This window comes from Cheilinus undulatus, linkage group 8 (assembly GCF_018320785.1).
Source record: "Cheilinus undulatus linkage group 8, ASM1832078v1, whole genome shotgun sequence".
NCBI lineage: Eukaryota > Metazoa > Chordata > Actinopteri > Labriformes > Labridae > Cheilinus > Cheilinus undulatus.
In genome coordinates, this window is record NC_054872.1 from 4317119 (window position 1) to 4341909 (window position 24791).

A 24791-nucleotide genomic window follows, 5' to 3' on the forward strand; every position below is an offset into this window, starting at 1 on the left:
TACGAGTGGAAAGCTTGAAGCAAAGCTCTTCCATTCCAGTTTCTCTCTGTTGCTTGCAGACAGCCAAGGAACTAAGAAAGTAGGAGATGAAAAGGTATCAGGAGTGTCTAACAGAAAGATTTCCTTCATTGGCTATCATTTGCCCCTTACTGAGTTTGTTAGTTTTAAGTGGAGATTGTGGTGCACAGATAATATCCACATCAGAAATTGAAAGTTGTGCTCACAGCAGCCAAAGGCGTTTTGGACCAAATTCAAAATAAAAGCACCACATGACGTTTTTAATAAGGGAAAACTGAAATGTACAGGGCAGAGAATTAAATCTGTAACAGCAAACATGCAGTGCTGTGTGATGCTGTTGGGAGACGGTGTTAGCGGACGACAAGAAGTTATCTGACAAGAATGAAAGTTCCTGATTTGGGTGTGGAAATATAACTCTAGTAACATATCCCTACTTGCATATTTGAGCAAGTTTTCATTGATGATCTGTGATGTGTTGTTTGTTCAGTCATGCATTTTATACAGCCATTCTTTAATTTTTATTGTAAATGTTTTAATTGAGGGTGCAGATTCACTAGTTTTATGTTTTTTCTTCTCCACTCTTTACTTGTTCTGAAAATATATGGGTAAAAAGTTTGTGTGTTATATTTATGCTCTTTTTGCATCAAGTCTTCAGATTATATTCTGAGCCGTTAATTTTGAATTCATTGATCCGATCAGTGAAAGATTTCCCTGAGAGAGAAAGGAGGCCATAATAAAGACATGCATTCATGCCTTTTTTCCTAACTGTGAATTTCTGTGATTTGATGCCAGTTAATGCAACTTTAAAGTGTTGTTAGAGTTGTTATTAACCGATTGTTTAGTTCTCTGTCATTTATGTGTTTCTGACTTTTTGGTACGAACTCTTCCGACCCTTAAGGGGATGTGATTTAACGTTTAGCACAGGAAAGGGTGGATATTTGAGCAGTGACATCTACTGTAAAAAGTCTGTATAAATGTGAATGATTTGAATGGAGTTTGCAATAAAACCACTTTGTATTAAAATGTCTTGAGTTGGTGTTCATTTTGGCAGATTTTTTAAATTAACATTTAAATTGAAATTATCTTTAGTTTTAGTTATCAGTAATTTTTGTCATTTTTTTTTAAACCTTTTTCGTTTTAGATTAGTTTTAGTCAGCAAAAACATTTCAGTCCAGTCTGAGTCATAATGTTCATTATCTTTGAACTAATTTTATAGGTCAATTAAATATTGATATGAATGTAAGACATTCTGACAATTTCAGTACTTTAATGGGCTTAAAATACACTGAAGAAAATCCTGACCTATACTTTATGCAGAAATATAATGGATTTAATATGTCTAACAGTCCAGCCGTAACATTTAAGTCTGGTTTAAAGGGATGCTTCAACATTTTGACAAATTCGCTCATTGCCATAATTCCTGTGGTCTTAGTAATAGGTTTGTTTCCTTAAGTTGTTGGTGCAAGCTGTTTCTAAATCTGGGGGGACCAATACACCAGCTGCACAGCTAACACTATGTTAGCAGACGGTATGTACAGGTAATAACTTGTCCATTTATTGTCATGCATGTTGGTAGATTATGGAATCGCTGCAAAACTCAAGAGTACATTTTTATGTTTTAAGATCATTACTTATTGATTTTAGGTGTAAATTTTCTTCAAACCTTCCATTCAAATTCCATTCTAAAAATTCCTCTTGCTGCTGACAGCCAGTTGCAGTCCACCTGCACACCGCCCCTACCCCATCCACTGGTCATGCTGCAGCATTCCCACAGAGCTGATGAGTTAGTCAGATATGTGCATTATGTTAAGTGGATTTTAAGTGTTAATATACAGCCATTAACTATGAGTTCTAGTTTGAATGTAGTTCACCAGGGTTGACTGATATATTTTAGTCAGTCTTTCTCCATGTACAGAAACAATGGTAGGAATTTTCTTGAAAGAGTAATCTTGTTTACTGCCATCCAAAGATTAGCTTATCAAATATGTTACCATGGTCTTGAGTGGTGTCTACCATGCAGTCATGCTTTTTGTATCAAAGGTTTTACATGAAATTTATAATCAGATTTTATATTTGTTCTATATTGTAACATTTTAGTTTGCACTTTGCGTGACTGTTACTGTTCAAAATGCTTTTGCTGTTCTTCCATTTCATACCCTCATAATTTCACTCAGCTTCCTAGGCCTGTAATCACTGCTTTTGTCTATTCTTTCCATTTTAAAAATCCTAAATTTGATCACTTTAGTCAAAGACATTTATCTAATTTTAAAAAAATTGATTTTAAAAAGTATTGATCGAACGAATGTGACTAGAGAGCACATGAAGCATCTTTTAAATTTGGCATAGCCAGCCAATAAAGGAATCATGGTTTGATTTTGTACCAGCAAAACAAGTGGTTATAAGCCTGTTCAAACATTCATTTTCTTAAAGCACACTTTATTTGTCTTCAACCTTGCTGTCACAAAAGTGCTTGAGTTTAGAAACAATAAAGACTCCATACTAGTCCTTGCTCTTTTCATAGGGTGAATTGACTACACATTATGTCTCAAAATAATACCTAAACAAACCAAGATTTGCAGAAGTTCCCTTTTGTGTACAGATTTAATATTTATATAATCTCTGAGTTTAGTCTGACAGGTATCACTCTTGTGAGGCAAACATTTTCAGACACATTAAAACCTTTATTTGTAATTATATTCGGTACATCTGCATCTTATGCTAGCCATAAATGACTAAATCAGCTTCCTAAGCTTGCACTGTTGAATAAACGTCTTCTTTTTATTGGTTTTGCTAAAGATATGCCTCCTGTCAGACTAGAGTGAGGGTTAATTGTACACACATTCAACCTGAGGAAGCAGAGTTTCCCCTCACGTCCATATCGCTGAGCTTACCTCTGTCTGATATTTGTGGATGAAAATTTAGTATTACTCAGTAAGTTCAAGGAGGAATAATGTTCGAAAACTTCAGAGAAAGACTTCATATGGTCCAACAGGATTTCACCACCGGGTAGGACTATTTTCTGTCACTATGTCAGCTAATGTTAATATGTGATTTAGCTAGCATCAGAGAAATTAAAGCCCTTCTCAGATACCATCTGCTACATAAGCCTAAACTTTACATTTGAATCATGGAACATCGCACCTGATTATTGAACACTCTGATTAGCAGCTGTAGGGGCGAAAACTAGCAAGCTAACTGGTGTTACGCTTTAAGCATTGACCGTGTTAACTGGTGACTTGTGGCCGAATTCGCAGTGGTTGTCGTAGTTTTGTCGTAGTTGTTAAAGTCGGAAATGGTCCAAAGGAATGCCCTTTATTTGTTAATTTTTTTATCATAATGTATAAACAAAAGTTGTAATCGTTAAAAGTGAATAGAAGGAGAAAATTTTGTGTTTTTGACTATTGCCGCTGCAGACGCTTTCGGGTGAGTCACCAGATAACACGGTCACTATTTAAACCATAACACCGCTAAAGCTCCTGATTTTGCTCAATAACACCTTGATTAAACAGCTGTATTGTGGCTTTACTGGGTTAAAACGTTACGTGTTACCGTCCCTAATGAGATAAAGAAACTGTGTTTGTGTTTTATATAACTGGGCTAACATTAACGAGTGTTGTGGTTTGTTTTAGCACCACACAGCTAACTGCTAACAGAGCTGTCTGTTCCTGGTTATTACCTTCAGCTGACTGTCATGTGCTTAGAGATTTTTTCAGTTCATTTAAAAGACCCTATGGACGATTTAAGCCCTATTTCACTCTTTATAAATCACTACTAAACAACAATTAGCACTTAATAACATCAAAAGTTAGCATTTTATGAAGGGACACAAAGCACAATAACAAATACAAATCAAATTAAAAAATTCTAATTATTTTAAAGTGAAAATTTGTCATATCCAGGGCTCAATAATTACACAGACATGACAGGAGAAGAGTTCAATTTAAACAAAATAGAAAGTCTACCTTCTGCAATGAAGAAAATGTAGGCTAAAACCCCAATTCCTAAAAAGTTTAGGTGCTTTATAAAATGTAAATAAAAATCAAAATCAATGAAATGTTATAAAACCATATAATATTCACAAAAATATAAGCTCATTTTGAATTTGAATGCATCAACACACTGCTACCTTTTTTAAAAGGCCAGTAATGGCACTATTAAATAATACTAGTATTGTAAACTTTTGCAGGCATTTTTATAAACCTTTCAAGGACAGCTTAACACAAAAATAACTTTAGCCTTTTATGCAATTAGGAAATTTCACTGCCTGACAATTGTTATTATTGCAGTTGTGATTAGATTAATTGTGCAGCACTAATCTAAATGCCCAAAATGGATAGAAATCCTTGTGAATTTGTTTTTAAATTGAGTGTTTGGGTACCCACCATCAGCTACTGATTAGAAAAAAAAAAAACAATGCTAGGGATGCACAATATTGGAGTGTTGCCGATACACAGTACTGTGCAGAAGTTTTAGGCGTGTTTGAAGTAAGGCAGTAAGAAGGAAGTAAGGCTGAAGTAAGGCATGTAATGGCAAGTACACCCACCCGAGGGCCCCATTGGGTGGGAAGGATGATTGACACAACCCAGGACATGCTCTGGATGTCTTTGTACATTACCAAGGGCATGAGAAAATAATCTGACGAAAACAAAACAAAACCCACATCTTTAGGGCGGAGTTATGGGTAGATGTGGCGCTCAAACAAAGCCTAAGGCAGCGGTTCTCAACCTTGGGGTCGGGACCCCTTTGGGGGTTGTGAAACAATTAGAGGGGGTTGCCAGATGCCCTAAAAACTACAATTTTTTAAAAGTTACACTGTTGCCACTTCACAACAATTTTTAAAACCCTTTTTTAATCCTCTTTGTCATTTTTTTCCCACCAATTTTAACACATTTTTCCATTTAACACCTATTTTTTCAGTTTAAAACTTTTCCACCACTTTTTTTCTGCCTGTTTTTTCAACTTCTAAACCAACTTGTGTCACTTGAACTTAATGTTGCCTCTGTTGACCTATTATTGCTACTATTAACACCTTTTTCCCCGCATTTTTATGCCCAATTTTTCCCATTTTAACCACATTTCACCATTTCACCATTTGATATGCCCATTTTTGCCAGTTTAACCAATTTCTGTCATTATCTGCCTATTTTTTCTTTCTCAGTTAACCCTTTTTTTGCCTGTGTATATCCATTTTTCATCCTATTTCACCAAATTTCCACCCATTTTTGCCAATTTAAAGCCATTTCAGGCACTTTTAACTGTCTTTTACCACTGTTTATGCTCATTTTTTCTATTTTTATCAAATTTTTTCCATTTCAAAGCATTTCTGCCACTTTTAAATCCAATTTCACCACCTTTTCCACAATTTTTTGCCTTTACTCATCCATTGTAGCAATTTTTAAACCATTCTAATAATTTTTTAACAAAAGGGATTTACATTTTTAAGAAGGCTATTTACTACATCAATGTTTGAAAAAAAAATCTTTGATAAGAGTGGTTATTTTTTCAGGTTAGATATAAGATATGAATTTCATGGCTTAACTTTACGAGTTAAGTTTGGCTGGGTCCCAGAAACATCTTGCATTATCCCCTTTATGAACGGCCTCGTCTGCACATGACTATTCTTGAATGTTCATGTCTGTGTTCAGGTACAGTGGGGGTCCCCGGTCTCTGGCACCTTTATTTTGGGGGTCGCAGGCTGAAAAGGTTGAGAACCCCTGGCCTAGGGTACTGTTAGGGCGGGTAGGAGGGTTGCCACAACCCCCTAGTTGTCGTGTGTATGTTCTTAGCACCTGAAAACTGTTGGTGGTTGCTGGGCGTATTACCAGGGGTGCAAAGGCCCGGACAAAAGAAATGCTGTTAAGCTCGACCTTGGCTGCTGTGCGACACATGTACGTGTCAAATGTGTCGACGCTGACTCTGGCCGCCCTCCCTCCTCTCTTCAGCCTGGGGTTGTGGAACATCAGGACCTGTTAAGAACCGTTAGCGCTCTACATGACTAAAACTCCTGCACAGTACTGTACAATATGCCAATATTTACAAATTAATGTTAGCTGATGTCATTATTTAAATGTAGTTCAGACCTAGAACCCCAGTCCTTATGCTGATGATGAATAAAGAGAAATACTTCAGCTGATGTAGATCTGTTGGTCCAGTCTAAAACTCCACTAACTTATTTGTTTGGACAAAAGTTTTCAGCTGATACAGGTAGATTTTTAAAGTCAAAATATTTGTTGTAATTATTGGCAGAATACCAATATCATAGCAAAAATGTTGTGCATCCTTAATGAAATCACATTTTTTTAAATTATTTTGAAAGTTTGTTTCATTGTCAGGATGTTCCTCACTCCTTTTCTTGCCTAAACCGCTTACAGAACCAGTAGAAACATGGAGCTTTAAGTCTAAAATAATCTTTGCCAAAACTTCTTTCTGTGTCTTTGTCTCTTCAGCTTTAAGACCCTTGGAGACAAATCAAGAGACCCCAAAAGCAGAAGGAGACCCAGGTGAGCATCTGCTGGTTGGGTTTGTGTCAACTATCACAATCATGAACCTCAAAATCATACCAACTGCTGTGGCACAGGGAGAGGGAACACTACACAGCTTTAATACCTCTGCTGTCAGTAGGAAGAAGGTCCATAGTGACTGGCTAACAGGGTTATAATATTACTATCTACCTTAGCAGAGTGGACATGCTCCCACCAGTACATCTGTTTTGTCACTGTGCATGTGTGCTGGGATTAAGGCTGTAGTTCGACTGATTATCCGGATGGAGCTGTAGCTGTAGTTCATCTGAAGGCTGGCTCAGACTGTATTTGACCTGAGCTTCAGGAACGATGAAGGCTTTTGTAGTGTGACATAAGCAATGATGTGTCTTAGACGTCCCATGACCGTGATTCAACAATACTAGCATGTCAGAATTTTTCCTAGTTTGAGATCCTGACCTGACATCAACAACGTGAATCCTAACTCTGAGCAATAGTGGGGCGTTAACTCTCATCTTTGTATCATCATTTATCAGACGGACATCACACCAGTCTCCTTGTTTTCTCCCTCCAGGGATTTTTGTGCTGATAGTCAGGCTGTAAGTACTTGTCAGGTTAACTGGGGCTCTCCATGCTATCATATTCAAACCTCAAGTTCTCTTTGACAGATGTCCATTCCATATTATCCTCCTTTTGATACATCAGGACGAATCCATACTTGTTTGTTTGTTTCTTTTCAGAGGAAAATACCACCAATATCCCTTAGAGCGCTTCTATTGTAGCTATGATTGACACTCTTTGGCCCCGCCTCCTCAACGACCTATGAATTCACACACAGTTGCAACGACAGTGGTGACGTGAGACAATGAGCAGTCAAGATCAGACTGCTAGTCTGGCCAGTCGTTAGGCATATAAAGGTCACGATTTTCATTGCAATAGTTTGAAAAAATGGTTAAGTCTGAGCCAGCCTTTACCTCTAAATGTAAAAGTACTGGATGTGAAAACAGTAAAATCTTTCAATACACACACGTGGACAAAATTATTGGTACCCTTTGATTTAAGAAAAGAAAATCTTACAACGATCACTGAAATAACTTGAAACTGACAAAAGTAATAATAAATAAAAACTGACTGCAAGTTGACTAATGAAAATCAGATGTTGCTTTTGAATTGTGGTTCAGCAGAATTTTTTAAAAAACAAACTAATGAAACAGGCCTGGACAAAAATGATGGTACCCTTAACTTAATATTCTGTTGCACAACCTTTCGAGGCAATCACTGCAATCAGGTGATTTCTGTAACTCTCAGTGAGACTTCTGCACCTGTCCCAGGTATTTTGGCTCTTTTCTTGTAAGCAAACTGCTCCAGCTGTCTCAGGTTTGAAGGGTTTCTTCTCCAGACTGAATGTTTCAGCTCCTTCCACAAATGTTCAATAGGATTTAGATCAGGACTCATAGAAGGCCACTTCAGAATAGTCCAATGTTTTGTTCTTATCCATTCCTGGCTGTTTTAAGCTCTGTGTGTTCGGGGCCATTATTCTGTTGGAGGACCTATGACCTGTGACTGAGACCAAGCTTTCTGACACTGGGCAGCACATCTGGCTCCAGAATGCCTTGATAGTCTTGAGGTTTCATTGTGCCCGGCACAGATTCAAGACCCCCAGTGCCAGATGCAGCAAAGCCCCAGAACATAACCGAGTCTCCTCCATGTGTCACAGTAGCTACAGTCTTCTTTTCTTTGTTGCTTCATTTTTATGTTAGTGAGCAAAGAGCTGATGTGACTGTCCAAAAAGCTCCAGTTTTGTCTCATCCGTCCAAAGATTTTCATTACTTAATTTTCAGTTTTTTTTTATTATTAATTTTGTAAGTTTCAATTTATTTCAGTGACCACTGTGGATTTATCTTTCTTAAACATAGAGTACCAACAATTTTGTCCACATGTGTATGTAGTATGATGCTGCTGAAGCCCTAACATGTCCAAATTTTCTTTTTTTCTTTTCAGGTTTGAAGAAAGTCTTCCTTATTTCAGTGCTGGAGTTGAAATCCTCAGCCGGTATGTCCACTCACTCATCTAGACATCTTGGTTTTATAAAGAAGATGTTGTGTTTTATATAAATATCAAATCTGATGAATAAATGTGTTTGCTGTAGGTATGAGGACGGCTGGTTTGTTCTCCATAAAAGAACCAAAGACTGTGCCCAGTCTGCAGAGGTAACATCAGCTCTTCTCTGATACGCATAAAACATCCTCACACCTTTTATCCCTTTTCCTATGTACAGGCGGTTCCTACTTTAATGGAGCTGTACCTGTATTAAAGGGTCAGTATGTAGCTGATTTGACTGAAATGTCTACATTGAAAAATAACTAAACTAACTTTGATGTGACTATGGTACAGTCAAGGTTTTTATATTGGAGTAGCAGAGAATTATCCAATATTCCTGCTATCCTTGAAGACATCATGTTTTATTTGTTTGATTAAGAGCCCCCTGGTGGAAGAATGTACTCACTGCATGCTTAACAAAGACTATTGTTTGTGCAGACTTTCATCAAAGTGTCAGATTTCCAGAAACTGAAGAAAATTTCAGTGATTTTGATCAAACTCACAGAAACAGACTTCCTTTTAAATGATATGTAATAAGCCTCAGTTAAAACTATTTTAAAGAATACGCCAATTCACAGAAATGTATGAAAATATAAATAATTTATCACACTCTTCAGCTGTGACACCCTCTGATTTTTCTCTGTTTTATTTTGTCATGATCAGATGAATCTATTGGGTCGCTTTATTAGTCTAAACAGATTTTGGCATGCTCTTTTATTGAACCAAGTCACCTGGATCATGACTACATGTCTGACACTTGGTATTAAACAAACAGCCTGGAAATTGGTGCACATTTTAGGGAGTTCTGCACATTTTAACCAGGGTACTGACTTACATTCATTATGAGCTGCAGCTACGACCTTTGAGGATGGCGCCTCTCTAGGAGACCAACAATCAACAATCATCTATGGCAGTGATGTCAAACTCAATCACAGCAGGGGCTGAATTTCGAATTTTAGTCCAACCTGAGGGCCAAGCAGGGTCCTCATTTAACCATAAACTGGCAATGAATTACTGGGGGGGGGGGGGGCAGCTCTGCATTTTTGGATTTTGAGATTGAAAAGGTAAAAATGACAAGTTTGAAGGCTCAAAATCTGAGATAAAAATTCAGACTTAATAGCTCAAAAGGTTCAAAACATGGCATTTCAAGTCAAAATGATGTTTTTGTAAGGCAAATATATGAGATAAAAGTTGAAATCATGATTATTAAGAGTCAAAATATGAGATAGATACTAAATCATCGGTTTAAAACTTCAAAGCATGAGAAAAACATTAGAATTTTGAGTTTTAAAGGTCAAATTATCAGATAAAAGTCAAGGTTAAGGGCTAAAAAGGTCAAACATGAGAAAAAAATCATAATTATGAGTTTAAAAGGTCAAAATATTACTTAAACATTTAAAATTGAGGATCTAAAAGGTCAAAAAATGAGACAAAGTCAAAATTGAAAATGTCAACATATGAAATAAAAAGTCAAAACCATGACTTTGTGTCATAACTGTGGGAAACTGTGGGATGCAAAATTTTGAATTATGAATATGAAATGAAAACATAAACGTATTTGGCCACATTCCTGGCTTTTTATTTAATTATTTTAACTTTTTCTCATTTTTATGAATTAACAAGGATATTTTGAATCGTAATGGTTAAGTTTGCATTTTTGTACTGGAGGAAATCTGCAGACCTCAAACCAGTGGGCCAGTTATAATGGAAATATGGTATGATCTGGAGGGTGTAACTGTACCACGGGCTGGAGTTGGCCCCCCGGGCCTTGAGTCCGACACCCCTGATCTATGTGCTGCCTCACTGTGGTGCATCCAAAAGGGCAACGTAGCACTAATAAAAAAGAGTAAATGTGTTAAACTCAGACACATCCAGCAAACTTTACCACACATGCATTAACAGAGGTAAACATCAGGGACCTTATCTGGGAATAAACTTGCAGACTGGGGTTCTGCAGAGTTGTGGTGTTTGATTGTCGAGAGGTTAAGTTTATTTGATGGGCACTTTTCTGTTTCTAAAAAAAGACATTAAACCTTCTTCACGTGTCATGTTTCAGGCAGCAGATGGCGACATTGTGATGCTGTCAGCTCACTGGGAGAGAAGAAGAACAGCTCTGAATCAGCTTCAGGAACAGCTGCAGAGTTTACCAGCCTTCATTAGTGAACTAGACACCATCACTGCCAACATCGGTGTGTACTCTACACTTAGTTTAGATAATATGAAAAAAAACCCACTAAAATTCAACTTTATTGCCCATGAATGGAGCCTTAATGTCATCCCTTTACAGTAGACTGTGCTGTTCTAATAACTTCACGGATCTGCAATGAGCTGATATTTTATTTTGGATGGAACCACACAGACTTCAGTTATAAATGAATAAACAAAGACATGATAAATGCATGGAACAATAAATATCAGACATGTTTAACATGCATGATTAAAGGTCTGGGAGGCTCTGCTGTGGTAGGGTGCAGGGGGCAAATCTTACCTTGAGTTGGGCTTCGATCTGTGTAGTTTAAGGCCACTTAATGTTTTAGAGACCATGGATATGATTGGTTGAAGGTGAAAGACTTATGAATAAAGTTATACCTCTTCTTATCTGAATGGAATGTTTTATAAACTAGGAAATGGCGATCTGTTTGAGACTTTGGAGATTTTGTTGTTCTTGTGTTTGCAGCGCTGCTGGAGGGAGACTTTGAGGAGATGGAGAGCAGACTGGTTTATCTGGAGACTCTGTGTGCTCAATGTGAACAACAAACGTCCAAACAACACCACATCAACCAGCTGGAGGGCTACAAGAAGAAGAAAAGGTAGGAGATACACATCCAAACAACATCAGACACTATATGGACAAAAGTATTCAGCAGCCTGACCGTTACACCAACAGAAGCATGGTATTAAAATCCATGCACTTTAATATGGAGTTGGCCCCCTTCTGCAGCTTTAACAACCTCCACTCTTCTAAGAAGAGTGTTTCTTTCATCCTAAAGGTGCTGATGAGACTGAGGTCAGGGGTCTGTGTCTTTATAGTCCTTCTTTGTGCACTGAGGTACAGTCATGCTGAAATAGAAAAGGGCCTTCCCCAAACTGTTGCCTCAAAGTTGGAAGCATAGCATTGTCCAGAATGTCTTGGTATGCTGGAGCATTAAGATTGGCCTTCACTGGAGATAAGGGGCCTAGCCCAGACCCTGAAAACCAGCCCCGTACCATTATCCCTCCTCCACCAAACTTCACAGTCAGGCAGGGAATGTTCTCCCAGCATCCTCCGAACCCAGACCGCTCATCTGACTGCCAAACAGAGAAGCATGATTGGTCACTCCACAGAACACGGTTCCTTTGCTCCACAGTCCAATGTCTTTTACTCTACTCTAGCTGATGCTTAGCATTGGACTTGGTGATGTGAGGCTTGCATGCAGCTGCTCGGCCATGGAAACCCATTCATGAAGCTCCTGCTGCAGTTTTAGTGTTTACATTAATGCCAGTGGAAGTTCAGAACTCTTCAGCTGTAGAATCAGCAGAGTGTTGGAGATTTTACACAACATGAGCAGTCTTTGACCCTGCTCTGTGATTTTATGTGCTTCTTTCCTTTGTGGCAAAGTTGCTGTTGTTCCTAAACTCTTCCATTTTCTAAAAGTATCCAGCAGGGATGAAATTTCACCAGCCGTCTTATTGCAAAGGTTGCATCCATCACAGTACCACACTTGAAGTCACTGAGCTCTTCAGAACGATGCATTTAGGATCACAGATGTTTGTAAACAGAGACTGCATGGCTAGGTGGTTATTGTATACACCTGTAGGTCTGACTGAAACACCTGGATTCAATACTTAGCAGGTGTGGAAGAATACTTTTGTCCATGTAATGTATCAATAAGGTGAGCAAGAAGAAAGGCTGGATATACATCCAAACAGCAATACATCAAACAGCTGTGGCACTATGAGAAGAAGAGATGGGACCAGAACCAGAGGAAATCATATTTTTTATTTTAGCTGTACATTTTTCTGTTTCTCCTTGAATCTTCTAAATTCCTGGAAAAGCAAAATTGTTGGCCATGCTATTTTTAAACATGGTTTAATCGTTTTGATTACATGCTACATGTATGTAAATGTTGTCATTGGTTAATTATTAATCATGCTCACTCTGTTTTACAGGAAGGAGTTGGAGGCATTTGAAGGTGAGCTGCAGAACCATCATAAAGCTGTGCTATTAAAACCCTTCTATAAAACTACATTTGTCTTTATTGATAGTAAGAGATGGACAAGGAAGAACATAACTAATAGATAAAGCCTTCGTGATAGAAAATGTATATTTAATAAACTATTGTCCCACATCAGCCATGGTTTATCTGCCATCTGCAGAAAATCATTCTGTAGTTGCTTTTATACTGTAAATTAATACTGATATTATTGTGTTTATGTGTAGCGGAGCTGAATGCTGAGCATGCTCAGAAGGTGGCCGAGCTGGAGCACGCCATGCAGCAGAAACTGAGAGAACGACAGAAAGTATACGAAGAAGCTTTTAACCAGGACATGAAGGAGTACCTGTCCACTGGATACCTGCAGACCAGACGTAAGTGACATGTTTGGAAAAACAGAATATAGTTTCAGTCAGATCTGGACACAGTAGTGTCGTCATCAACCTCAGTTAAACATCAGGAATGGCAGATGCTCCTGTCAGGTCAGGGAACAAACACGACATTCAGAGACTCAGCAGGCAGTAGAAACATCAGTGTGTTTAATCTGCAGTGACTCTCTCGGTCAGTTTTGTGAAACCTTAAAAGAGAAATTTGAAAGAGGCTTGGGTTTGTGGTTTCTTTATTTCAGAGTCTGTTTGGATTATGGCTGAACGATTTTGGGAAATAATGTAAATACGATTTTTTTCCCCAATATTGCAGTTGCAATTTGATATGAGATTATTCCTTAACTTTTATTCCTTAACAAGGGCTGAACAATTCTTTAAAAGTTTCTAATTTTGATGATTTTGACTCGTATTGCAAATTGGATCTGAATTCTTGCATCGAAGGGTTTTTGTCATTCTTATATTAAGTAAGAAAAAAGTAAAAATTTAAGAAGGTAGGATTTTTGTAGACTATACTAAAAAAATGGCACCTGAATGATTGCATGATATGTCATGCATAACATCTCTACTGCAAAAAAATAGAAGATTAAAACTGGTATTTTCACACAAATTTTAGGTCAAATAAACTCGTATTTTAAGTAGGACTCCTGGTATTTTCTTTTAAAAGGAGCATTCTTTTTATTGGCAGTTGTAGGCTCTACTTCTGTCTCCTCATTTGCAAAGAATCCCTCCAAAGATGTTTGTTTTTTTACTTGTTTTAGCTAACTTAGCTTGTTGGCTAAACTTTTGGTTTTCATGGAACCAAGACAAACGTCTTGATTTAAGCCAGGAGATCAAATGGGCCGATGACATAATAGAAGAGCACCTAGGCCTTTCCAAAATAAAACATCTGTCACACTGGGATAGTCAATAAAATGGGAAAAATGTACTTATTCTTTCCTTGGGGCCCAGTATTAAATGACCCACAGACCAGTACTGGTCCATGGGTGGGTGGTTGGGGACCGCTGGTCTAAATGACTAAAGGTGTGAAAAGTTTTGTAATCCTGGCTGCACAGTTGTCCTAGGATATAATTTTCCTTATAAAAATGCTGTTGCTATAAAGAAAAAAGGAGTTGTTTGTCTACCTCTTCCTCCATCTGTATAATTTTATCGTTCACTGTTTCCACTGGTACATGCAGATCCAACAAATAATCAAACTCATTTTAAAATAAATAAATAAATGAGGCACCAGACCTCATTTATTTTGAAGTCACACAGAGGTGGAATTATTTTCCTGACTACTTGAGAGTTTGAGCGTCACATCTCTAATAAATACCATGGTCACTGTTTGGAAGATACTCTGTACAATGAGAGCTGTTTGCTCTGCAGCACAGTCAGGAGTGCATTTAACCCTTTCTTGTTTTTCATGAATCAGACAGTGTCTTTGACTTATTTGCACAGGTTTAGCCATTTAACCCCTCTATGACTCAGGCCCTGATTCTCTCTTTGTTTATAGAATCCACCGGCGCCGACGTCAGTGTCCTGGACCAGATGACGATAACTAACACGTCAGACCTGGAGGCGCTGGATGACTTCCTCAACTCCACCAGTGATGACATCAGCACTGGATCGTCTCTGACCTCAGGTAACCCTGCACAGTAACACTACTACCTAAAAATGCAGGCCAAAGCTGCCAAGGCTGGCTACACACTAGTCGATCTGAGGCCTGATTTCCCCCTCCAATGATGGAGGGACATGGTCTGATCCAAGACTTGCCACCACAGATTTTACGTCTAAGTGCATGGAGTCAAGAGGTGCTGGTCTGCACCACAGACTGTGGAAAGAATTGGACAAACCCCGTGTGACGTCAGTCGTCTGCTTACTATAGGCGGACTCAAACGGCTTTTGAAGCCAATCCGTGGAGGCTTCCATATTGAAATCGCAGTCTCAGCCGAACTTAACGCCCGCCCACTAAGCGCGACTTCTTGTCAGCCTGCTAGCTAGCATTCCGGTTGACAGAAACGGAGCCTCTGCCTGCCGAGCTATCTGTCGATCAAACGAGACGTGCCAATCAGCTCTCATCCTAAATATAAGCCAAATGATCGTGGTACAAAAACATTCACCCCCCGTACAGTGGGAGCACAATGAGACACTAGCTAATGAGACACGTGTGGTGTTTTGAACCAGGCTGTAAACCAGTTTATTTTGTGTCTCAAAACAGGCTGTTTAACATGTGTGCAGATGGAATTTCCGGTTTTCCTGCAGCCAGCCTCAAGTGGACACTCGCGGTGTAGCAATTTTTGGCACTTCCGCATTGGCTTCATTTTTTAGGACCGGAGGTTGCCGCTTGGTCTGCACATCCCATGTAAAGGGGCACGCAGACTGGGTTCAGGTCTGACCTGTGGCCCCTTCCCTGCATGTGTCCCTTTCCGTCTATCTCCAGTTTATGACGCTGTTTACTGTCCTACCTGAGTAAAAGCATAGAGAGCCGTGACAAATAAACAAACAATGATAGATTTAAATGATTATTGTACTGCTCCCAGTCAAGATGAAGCTTGTCTGATCTTGAATTGTGAATATCTGACGTCTAATATTTAGAATTTTTTTAAAATGCAATACATGGCGATCCTTTTCCTCTGAGGATGAACCCTCGGTCACTCACCTGTCTCTCCTTCAGGTCCAGACCTCGAGTCCTGCTCCTCTGAATCTTCAAGAAGCCAAATGCACCAAACCCCTCCCACAAACCCCATACAATCCAATCAGGACGCAGCGTGGGAGCAGGAAGAGGAAGCGTGCAGCGAGGAGAGCAATGAGCTGGTGGTTCAGTCGGACGAGGAGGACGTCCAGCCTGACTTGTCTCTGTCGGGTCTTCAGGATGTCGGCCCACTGAAAGGCTCTGACGACAGCGACCCTGCAGAGGAGCTGCCCTCAGGGTAGCCAGAGTCTGGGACTATTGAGACCCCATTAAAAACACTTTTGTGGACTCTGTAATGGCCTGAAACAAAAACATCAATCCCCAATGTGAGCAGAGCTAGAATTCTTTTATGTCTACAGGATAATCCCAGTGTCTCTAAACCCTACTCTAAACATGGCATCCTATTAAAGGAGTATTACAACAATTCATGTCTTTTCATCTGATGTCATTTACACGCCTGCATTCATCACTGTGCCCTTCAAATAAAATGAGGTGCCAGTTTTTAAAGTACTTGGGTTTCCCTCTAAAACATGCATGGTGTTATGGATGGGCCTTGAAGGGGTAAGGTATTAGGAGATAAAAGACTCTCCTCGTTTTTACTTTCATTGATATTTGATATTAATATAATGCTATTCAGCAGCAGATGGATCCATGAGAGTCAGAGAGCCAACGACATGTGAAGGAGAGAGACTAAACTCTAAATGTCTACAGTTAGTCAAGGTTTTGTAGATACCTTTCCCTCATTTATTCATCCACAGTGACTGGCAGTGCTTCTGCTGAGAGTCTAAATTTTAAAACTGGATCAGCATTTATAAATTAAAATACACCCACACATACAGGAAAGGTAGATTAGTGCTTCATGTTTCTGGCCCCTGGTACAGTTGTATCCGACCCACAAGATCATCTGATCTTTCTATTATTTTCTTACTGTCTGTCCCCAGGGTCAGAACTGAGCTGGGAAAAAGGCCTTTAAATTTGCTGCTCCCTTTGCCTGGAATGACTTACAGAAAGACCTAAAACTTAGTGAACTGGTCTAATTGGAAGCTTTTAAGAGGAGGTTGGTTGACTTGGAGGCAGTCAGATCTATCTGCAAATGTTTTCAATGATGTGTTTGATCATCGCTGGTTGCAACAATTACTTGTTGCTTTCTCTTTCAGTGTACTGTTGTTTGACATTTTACTTGTATGTCTACTCATTGTTTGTCTCTGACTTTGACTGGGCTGCTGCAGTCTTGGCCAGGACACTCTTGAAAAAGAGATTTTTAATCTCAATGAGGTTGTTCTCCTGGTTAAATAAAAAAATAAAATGGTAACTGGCCCACCAGTGTGAGGTCTGCAGATTTCCTCTAGTATAAATGTGTAAACTTAACCTGAATGATTTAAAAAATACTTATTAAATTATAAAAATCTGAAAAAGAGTTAAAGAATTTAGATAAAAAGTCAGGAAGGCGGGAAGAGAAATTAATATTCATTTCATATTTTCAATTTTGCATCTCACAATTATGACTTAAACTTATGATTTTGACTTTTTTTCATGTTTTGACCTTCAAGATTCACAACTCAAAAATTCTAAGTCATATTTTTCCTTTTAAACTTGTGATTTTGACTTTGTATCTCATTTATTTGCCTTTTAAAAACATTGTTTTGCCTTTAAATTTTATATTTTGACCTTTTGAACTGATAAGTTTGAATTTTTTCAGACTTTGAGCCTTTAAACTTAGCATTTTCTTTTTTATCATCTCAGAGTGTTTTATTATCAGTGTTGTTTATATTTTATCAAAGGTGAAAATGAGGTTGACAGTTTAAATGTTGACCTTGTTAGGCTCTTAGGTAAGGCCTTAATTCAGAATCCATGATTGACTTTCACAATCCTGGCCTAACTAGTCCGGCCCTCAGGTCTTCTCATCAGAGCAAATCTGGCCCCAGACTCAATATGAGTTTGATACCTCTGCTGTAGTTGCACATTACAACTACATTACCGTATTTACATTGTAATTAATTATTTTTTCTTATTATTTCAGTAACTTTTATTGATTATTTTTCATGATTTATTCATTTTTTTATTATTTTCATCACTGACCATCAACTGGAGGCCAGGGGGCCACATCAGGCCCCCACAGCTTCAATCTGGCCTCCAGAAGCTCGATTAAATTCAGAAAAGTGCTGTGGAAAAAAAATATTGCTGTATTTAGGGTGTCTCTTCTTTCTTTCCTTATATGATCTTGACAGACATGAGCATAAAAAACGTTACTGATTACCCAGACCCACAGTAAGAGGGACCCTGGAGAAGCCTGCAATGAAAAGTGTGTTTTTATTTTTCTTAGTAATTAGTGTCATTATTGAATCAAAAGCGACCAAGTGAGTCAGTCAACAGTCTGAATTTGTAACAAATAAAATCAAGTAAAACCCAATCCTGGTGGCCCCTGCTCCTCCTTTAAAAATGTCAAAATGGTATAGTCCAGCGCTGCAAAATAATACAAGTAAATTAAATTTAAATATAGTAAAAATACTGCTCATAAATGGGGATATTATGGTTCAATAATACATTAAAATGCATAGATATTTGTAAAAATGACGCAACGTTCAGTTCTTGGCTAGTGAGTTAGGGGGGCCCTGGGTAATATTCTTTCAGGGGGCCCAAAATCCCGAGTTACGCCTCTGCCTATAGATATTTAAGTAAATCCAAAAAAAGTGAAATGGAAACATTTTATTTAAAGATTGGTTAATGCTCTATCAATTTTACAAAAATCCAACTATTGTTGATTAAAGCAGCCGATATCTGCGTAAATTTAATATTTGGGGGGTTGAGAGTTTATTTTTCACTGCCTGAGAATTAAAACAAATCTTTTTCCTTCATGTGTTTTTCACCAATGAGGATGCAGCATGTTCATGTCAAACTACATTTCCCTCCTAAAGTATTGGAACGGTGGGCCCAGTTCCTTTATTTTTACTGTAGACTGAAAACATTTGGGTTTTACACAAAAACATGAACATGAGACAAGATATCATCATTTCAGCTTTTATTTCCAGGTATTTACATTTGTATCTGCTACACAAGTTAGGAGATACACTATATTGCCAAAAGTATACACTCACCCATCCAAATAGTTAAAATCAGATGTTCCAATCACTTCCATGGCCACAGGTGTATAAAATCAAGCACCTAGGCATGCAGACTGTTTCTACAAACATTTGTGAAAGAATGGCTCGCTCTCAGGAGCTCAGAGAGTTCCAGCGTGGTACTGTGATAGGATGCCACCTGTGCAACAAGTCCAGTGGTGAAATTTCCTCACTCCTGAGATTAGCTCAAGAACAGTGTGTAGAGAGTGCAGGGAGGGATTAGTGCTCACTAAAGGATTCAGAGAAGATCTACTTGATGAAATCCCTCCAGGAGAATCATTTTTAATAGTGATTTTATAAAGACTATTAATCAGTGAGATCAATGTGACGGCCTGTGTGTCCCACTGAGCCATGTGGAGGATCTACAGCTACAGTAGAGATATTCTCATAGAGACAGGCTTCATATGAACATAGAATGGATGTTCTAGACACTGATTCAGCTCTACTCCATTAAAGTCAGCTCATTTTATGGGACATCAAACATGGAGCAGTGAATGAGCCATTCTTTCAGTGAGCTCCAAATCCAGTAGAATAATGTTGATAGAAAGCTCAAATATCTGATGAATACGTCTTTATTTCTGAGGATTTGAACAGCTCAGTCCAGTTCAACCAGTCTTTCATGGATGCTGGTCCCAGTGGGGTTCAAAGTCTAACTGTAATCACTCCATGGTTGTTCTGAGCCTGTTTGTCTTTGGTGGTCTGTTCCCCAACACTCTGCTGTGAGATGACATGTTTTTCTGTCATATTAGACTCTATGTGGAAGGACTGGAACTGATGACTCTAACATCCTGGCAGTTATCCTGATAAATCATTTCAAATGGAGAATAGATTGGAGGAACATTCTTTAGTCCAGGTATCTAGAGTCACATCCATGTCCAACATGACAGAAATAAAAGTGTGTTTGGGTTTACAGCAAGAGTAGAAATGAAAGAGCAGCCTCTGTTAAACCCTGGCTTCATCTGATCTCACAGAAACATGGAGATCATCTGTTGAACTGATGTGGTGGGGTACATACCCAGAGAGCACTAGCCGTGATTTCAACAACAACGTTTGGTTCAAAACACGTTCAAATCAGCTCCAAACATCTGAGAACACATTTCAACCATTTTAATCCTGATAAAATAGCAGGAGAACATCAACGGGACACAAAACAAAGTTTGATCTTTGAATGTTAAAAACGTCTTCATGTTAGAGCTGAACGGATGAAAGGAGATTTTTAACGGCTTTTCTCTGAAATCTCTGCTCACATAAATCCCCTCTACACAAACAGGTCATTCTCTGAAATAGAAACACATCATAGAAACTGGGATTGGTGGATCTGGCATCAAGAACGGCTTGTGACAAAATAATTGGGACAGTTCATCAGACAGAAAAATCCCCGTGAGGATTTCTGTTGAAAAGACGCTCAAAGTGGATGTTTTTAGAGGGTCGATTGTTGGATTGTTTTGACCAGATTTAGCAGTAATATCACAGATAAATCAATAATCAATCATGGAACCAAACTGGAAGTTCCTAAGAAAAAACTCTGCCTTTTAAACTTGTTGTGAGTGTCTTTGAAACAGAAAATCCCTCTCTGGGTTTACCCTCTAAAATGAAGATGAACACAGCAGACAGAGCCGAGTAAAGCTCAACTTCTTTAAAACTTTAATTCATCACAAATCTGACTCAATGTTCTCAGAGCAGACAGATTATTCATCATTTTATCTGACTCTGGAGTGCTCCACTCTCCTGTCCAGTAGGGGGCAGCAGTTTAAAAACAGAGAAAATAAACAGACTTGAAGATGACATTCAGAAATATCAGAACTAATGTGAGAGTTGACATTAATTCTCGCTGTGAGGATTTCAAAGTTGGTTTCCTGCTCACAGATAAAGAATGTATTCAGATCCATCAGTCTGGGAGAAAACGTTGGAAATGGTGACATCTGCTGGCAGAAAGCAGTGATAGCAGGAACAGGACGCCCCTAAACATGAATTTGATCAAGGATCAAACTCCACTGATGGACTTGATTTCAGTTTATAATCCCAGAATCAGAAAAGAGAAGGCTCAAACATCAAACTGTAGTAAACATCAAAATGATTGGTTAAAATGACAGATGATTGGATCTTCTAATGGATCCTTTGTTACGCTGACATGACTCATGAAAATAAAAGAGTGAGTCAGCATTATTCAGCTGTTTCCACACCATCAAATATCACAACAACTCCACTCAGCTTTCTCTGTGTAAAAGCCTCCAGACTAGAGGTGGATCCATGATGGTCCTGGCTGATTTTCAGGGTCCAGATCTGACATTTTCATCATGATCTGTATTGGTATTTTATTTCATTGATCACAGATTAAATTCATCGGTTAAAAAGTCTGCTACTTTGGCTCTGCTGTGATGTGAGCCTTTCCCTCTGACTCTGATTGGTTCAACGCCACACATTAACAGCCAATAAACACAGGAGCCTGTCACAGTGAGAGTGTGACATCACTTCCTGTTTTCCCACCACTTCAGCGTCTCTCTCTGTGCCGTCTCTCCTGTTGATAGAGCCAGAGCTAAACTGTTGATTTGACTTTATTTCTCATCACTGCTGTAGTTTGGTAGCTGTTGGTTTAGACGTCTGCAGGTCATCATCAAGCACTCTGGCTCTTTAGCGCCATCTGCTGAACTGTTAGCTTAGCTTAGCAGTTAGCTTCTCTGACTTAGGCTTGTTTTTCTGCCTCTCCCTCTGCTGCTCTCTCCTGCCTTTGTGCTAAATGTTCAGTTCCTCGTAGCTCTCCTTTACAGACAACAGCACATGTCAGAAATAGAGTTGATTTCTAGCTTTGGAGGCCAGGGTTAGAAAACGGACATGTTGTTAATCTAACATTTAAATGACTGAAACCAACGGCTCATCCTTACTTTAAATACATATCAGCTCCAAATATCAGTTATGGCTCTCATTCACTAATAATCTGTAACCGTATCGGCCCAGAGAGAACAATATCTGTCCACCTCTTTTCCTTTTCCAGCCTAAAGTACTTCACAAAGAACGGACAGACACAAAATAACAGAACAATCAGAATAAAAGCAATCAGATATTTACAAATGAGCTGATAAAAGAAATACAATTAATACAGCAACTAAACACTCACATCCAGTGATCAATAATATGAATAAAATCAGAGAAAGGTAAAAATAAAAGCAGAAATTAAACACTGGAGAAACATGGCTGTCCCATTTATTTTGGTAATGAGCTATTTGTTAAAGATCAGGGATCAGAAAATGTTTCTCTTGGTACTGGGAGATTGTGGTGTGCCAAAGCTGGCCTCTACCAAAGTTGAGCTAACCCTGGTTCATGTATTTCCACAGGGGGGCGCTGTGACAGAAAGCTCAACATCTGTATCCAAATGGAGGCGTTCATCTTCAGTCATTTAGTCCTAAAGCAGTTTACGCTGAGAATCTGTGTTAGAATAGAAACATGAGGGAGGTCCACAGTGGAGCTGATCTCAGAGCAGTCTCATCTCCACTGGTTGGGATTGGTCTGTCAGTCTCCCAGTAACACGGCCCAGTTACAGACTCACCACACACAAGCTGCTGCTGCTTCCTCCTCTCTGACCAGCAGGACAATCAGGATCCTCTCTTTAAACACTTTACCTCCATCTGAGGGTATAAAAGAGAGAGAGAGAGATTCCACACTGTGAGGGACTTCATGAGTTCTTATCAGTGATCAGAACATCCAGTAAGAAGAGCAGCAGGGACTTCAGTCCTGCTCACATCACAGTAATCCTGTAAAGTAGCACGCTCTCTCTCAGCTCTCCTCTTCAGATGTTGCTGACTTGAAGCTTAAAGGCAAACAGAGTCCTTGAAGGCATCATGATGTCAGAGAGCGTTTAGTGACGTATTTCCTGTTTGAAATAGAACAGCAGTAGTTTGTGATTTCCTCTGCCTTTGGAGAGGCTTCAGAAATAAAAGCACTCATTTAACAAACTTAAGGAGCCTGTGTCCACAGCTGCTGTTTTTCACACTGTCAGGATTCATTTTTAATACCAAACCAACAGAGTTCAGTGTTTTCAGCGTTCTCACATTAAAACACTTTCACTTCTAGAACAGCACTGAGCTCATCAAGGTCACGTCTCCATCACTGGCCAATCAGAATCAAGAAGGGGAGGGACTTATGACAGCAGCTTTGACCATGGTGGAGGAGAAAGCGATGGGACTGGTCTTTGATGGTAAAGGTCTGAGGTCTACAGCTGCTGTGTAAATACAGGATTCCTTTACATTGTTAAACTGCAGTTTCATTCAAGAGTCTCCATTTGTTTTCTATGTATTTCCCTGAATTTCTGAGCAGTAGGACATAGAAGGCATTACTAGTGAACACTTCAATACCTCAGATCTGTGCTAAAGCCTCTCCTCATATGCACATTTGCACCAATCAATCATCAATTCTCTTCAATGATCTTATCCTCCTCATGGATATCTGCCCACATCCTTGCATGTTTGATTCTTCTGATCATGTCTAGTCAGCATCCTTGCACCCTCTGCACTTGTAGAAACTAGAAATAATTCCTAACAAGAGCTTCTACATCTATAAATCTTCATTTTCAAATACTTCTTTCAGTTTTATTGATTTTTATTGACTGTTTCATTCCTGTAGACTGAGAGCAAAGCTAACAGGAGTCTAATTCCTTGTTGTGTTTGCATACTTGGCCAGTAAAGCTGATTCTGATTGGACAGTTTTCACTAAATCTCTTGTTTTGTAAAGAATATCAACAGACTGAGAGACTCTCTGTTTGAAGTGATCCATGTGTGGCTTCCAACAAAGTTTGGAGTCTAAAAAAATCTGAAATTTGTTGTCTTTTTTTCTTTTTTTAAGATTTATTTTTGGGCTTTTCATGGTTTTATTCCATAGGAGGACAGTGGACAGAGTCAGAAACGGGAGAGAGAGTGGGGAGAGATGAGCGGTAAAAGGACCACAGGCTGGATACATGGCTAGCTCCTTAGACCACTAGGCTATCTGTGTGTCCCTACAAATCTGACATTTATGACCTCTTTCATTCTCAACACTGTTCTAATTCAGCTCTAAATGTTGTTCTTTATTTAAGTCAGCTCACATTTCCAATAGTTCAAACCTTTATAACAGCAGCAGAGCAGGACTGTTTTAGTGTCAGGCTCCAACCTCTTCTATTCTAGCAGATTTATTGACATGCAGAATCTGAGCAGTGATGAGAGAACTTCTTTAACCCTGGTGGAGCCTACAGATGGATGCTGGGGTGGAGGAGGGGTTAAAGCAGGAGCCCAGTACAGATTCAGAGCTGGAAATGACAGGGCAGAGGGAGAGACTGGAAATCTTCCAGCTTCAATAGAGCGCTGAACAGACAATTGGACTCGAGTCATAGGGACTCGGACTCGAGTCGCTAATTTGACGACTTGCAACTTGACTCGGACTTGGGACGTAAAAACTCGAGACTTGACTCGACTTGAGACGACATGAGTCGGAAAAATTGTAGCATGTTTTCTTTTCGTTGCATGTTTGTTCACGTGGATATCATTCTAGTATGACCAGAGCGGTCTGTGTGCACGCCGCGCTCTCTGGCAGGTTCAGGCAGGCTCCCTTTTTTTCATGTAAGCGAGAAGCACTGGCAGGCTGGCAGCACGCATGCGCTGTGATTGTAACATGTCGTGCTCAGGCATTGTATGAAGAGCCAGACAAGAGAGATACGAAGCTCTTACCTCTTAGGTTCACTTCATTGACGCTCCATTCACAGTACACTCGGTCCGTCACCTATTATAGTCCCACACCCAGTAGGCGATTTGAGGGGGGATGAGGGGGGATGGTGTCCCCCTTGTTAGCAAAATGACCAA

General features: G+C 39.2%; 2 protein-coding genes across 5 annotated transcripts in view; one reads left to right on the top strand and one right to left on the bottom strand.

Annotated features, from left to right (window-relative positions):
• The first annotated feature begins 2858 nt into the window (after positions 1–2858).
• On the top strand, positions 2859–16271 carry LOC121513692 (dysbindin-A-like). The gene is made up of 10 exons (XM_041793611.1): positions 2859–3024; positions 6465–6518; positions 8499–8549; positions 8647–8707; positions 10654–10786; positions 11275–11407; positions 12747–12769; positions 13018–13164; positions 14669–14797; positions 15830–16271. Exons 1-10 carry the CDS (start codon positions 2969–2971, stop codon positions 16087–16089), a joined length of 1047 nt encoding a protein of 348 aa, XP_041649545.1. The 5' UTR covers positions 2859–2968; the 3' UTR covers positions 16090–16271.
• A 2823-nt stretch (positions 16272–19094) lies between these two features.
• The window catches only part of LOC121513689 (NLR family CARD domain-containing protein 3-like), a 49626-nt gene continuing 43929 nt past the window's right edge, over positions 19095–24791 (bottom strand). For all 4 annotated transcript variants that reach the window (XM_041793603.1, XM_041793602.1, XM_041793601.1 and 1 more), the window contains one exon: positions 19095–22589. In XM_041793603.1, the coding sequence (XP_041649537.1) occupies positions 22580–22589 (10 nt within the window). In that variant the 3' untranslated portion in view covers positions 19095–22579. The remainder of the gene's footprint in view (positions 22590–24791) is intronic.

Excerpts from the sequence above, each read along its gene's own strand:
- LOC121513692 (XM_041793611.1), top strand. The coding sequence starts at position 2,969 with ATGTTCGAAAACTTCAGAGAAAGACTTCATATGGTCCAACAGGATTTC. Across the intron at positions 10,787-11,274 it reads CACCATCACTGCCAACATCG|CGCTGCTGGAGGGAGACTTT; the intron begins GTGTGTACTCTA and ends TTGTGTTTGCAG. Across the intron at positions 14,798-15,829 it reads TGGATCGTCTCTGACCTCAG|GTCCAGACCTCGAGTCCTGC; the intron begins GTAACCCTGCAC and ends TCTCTCCTTCAG.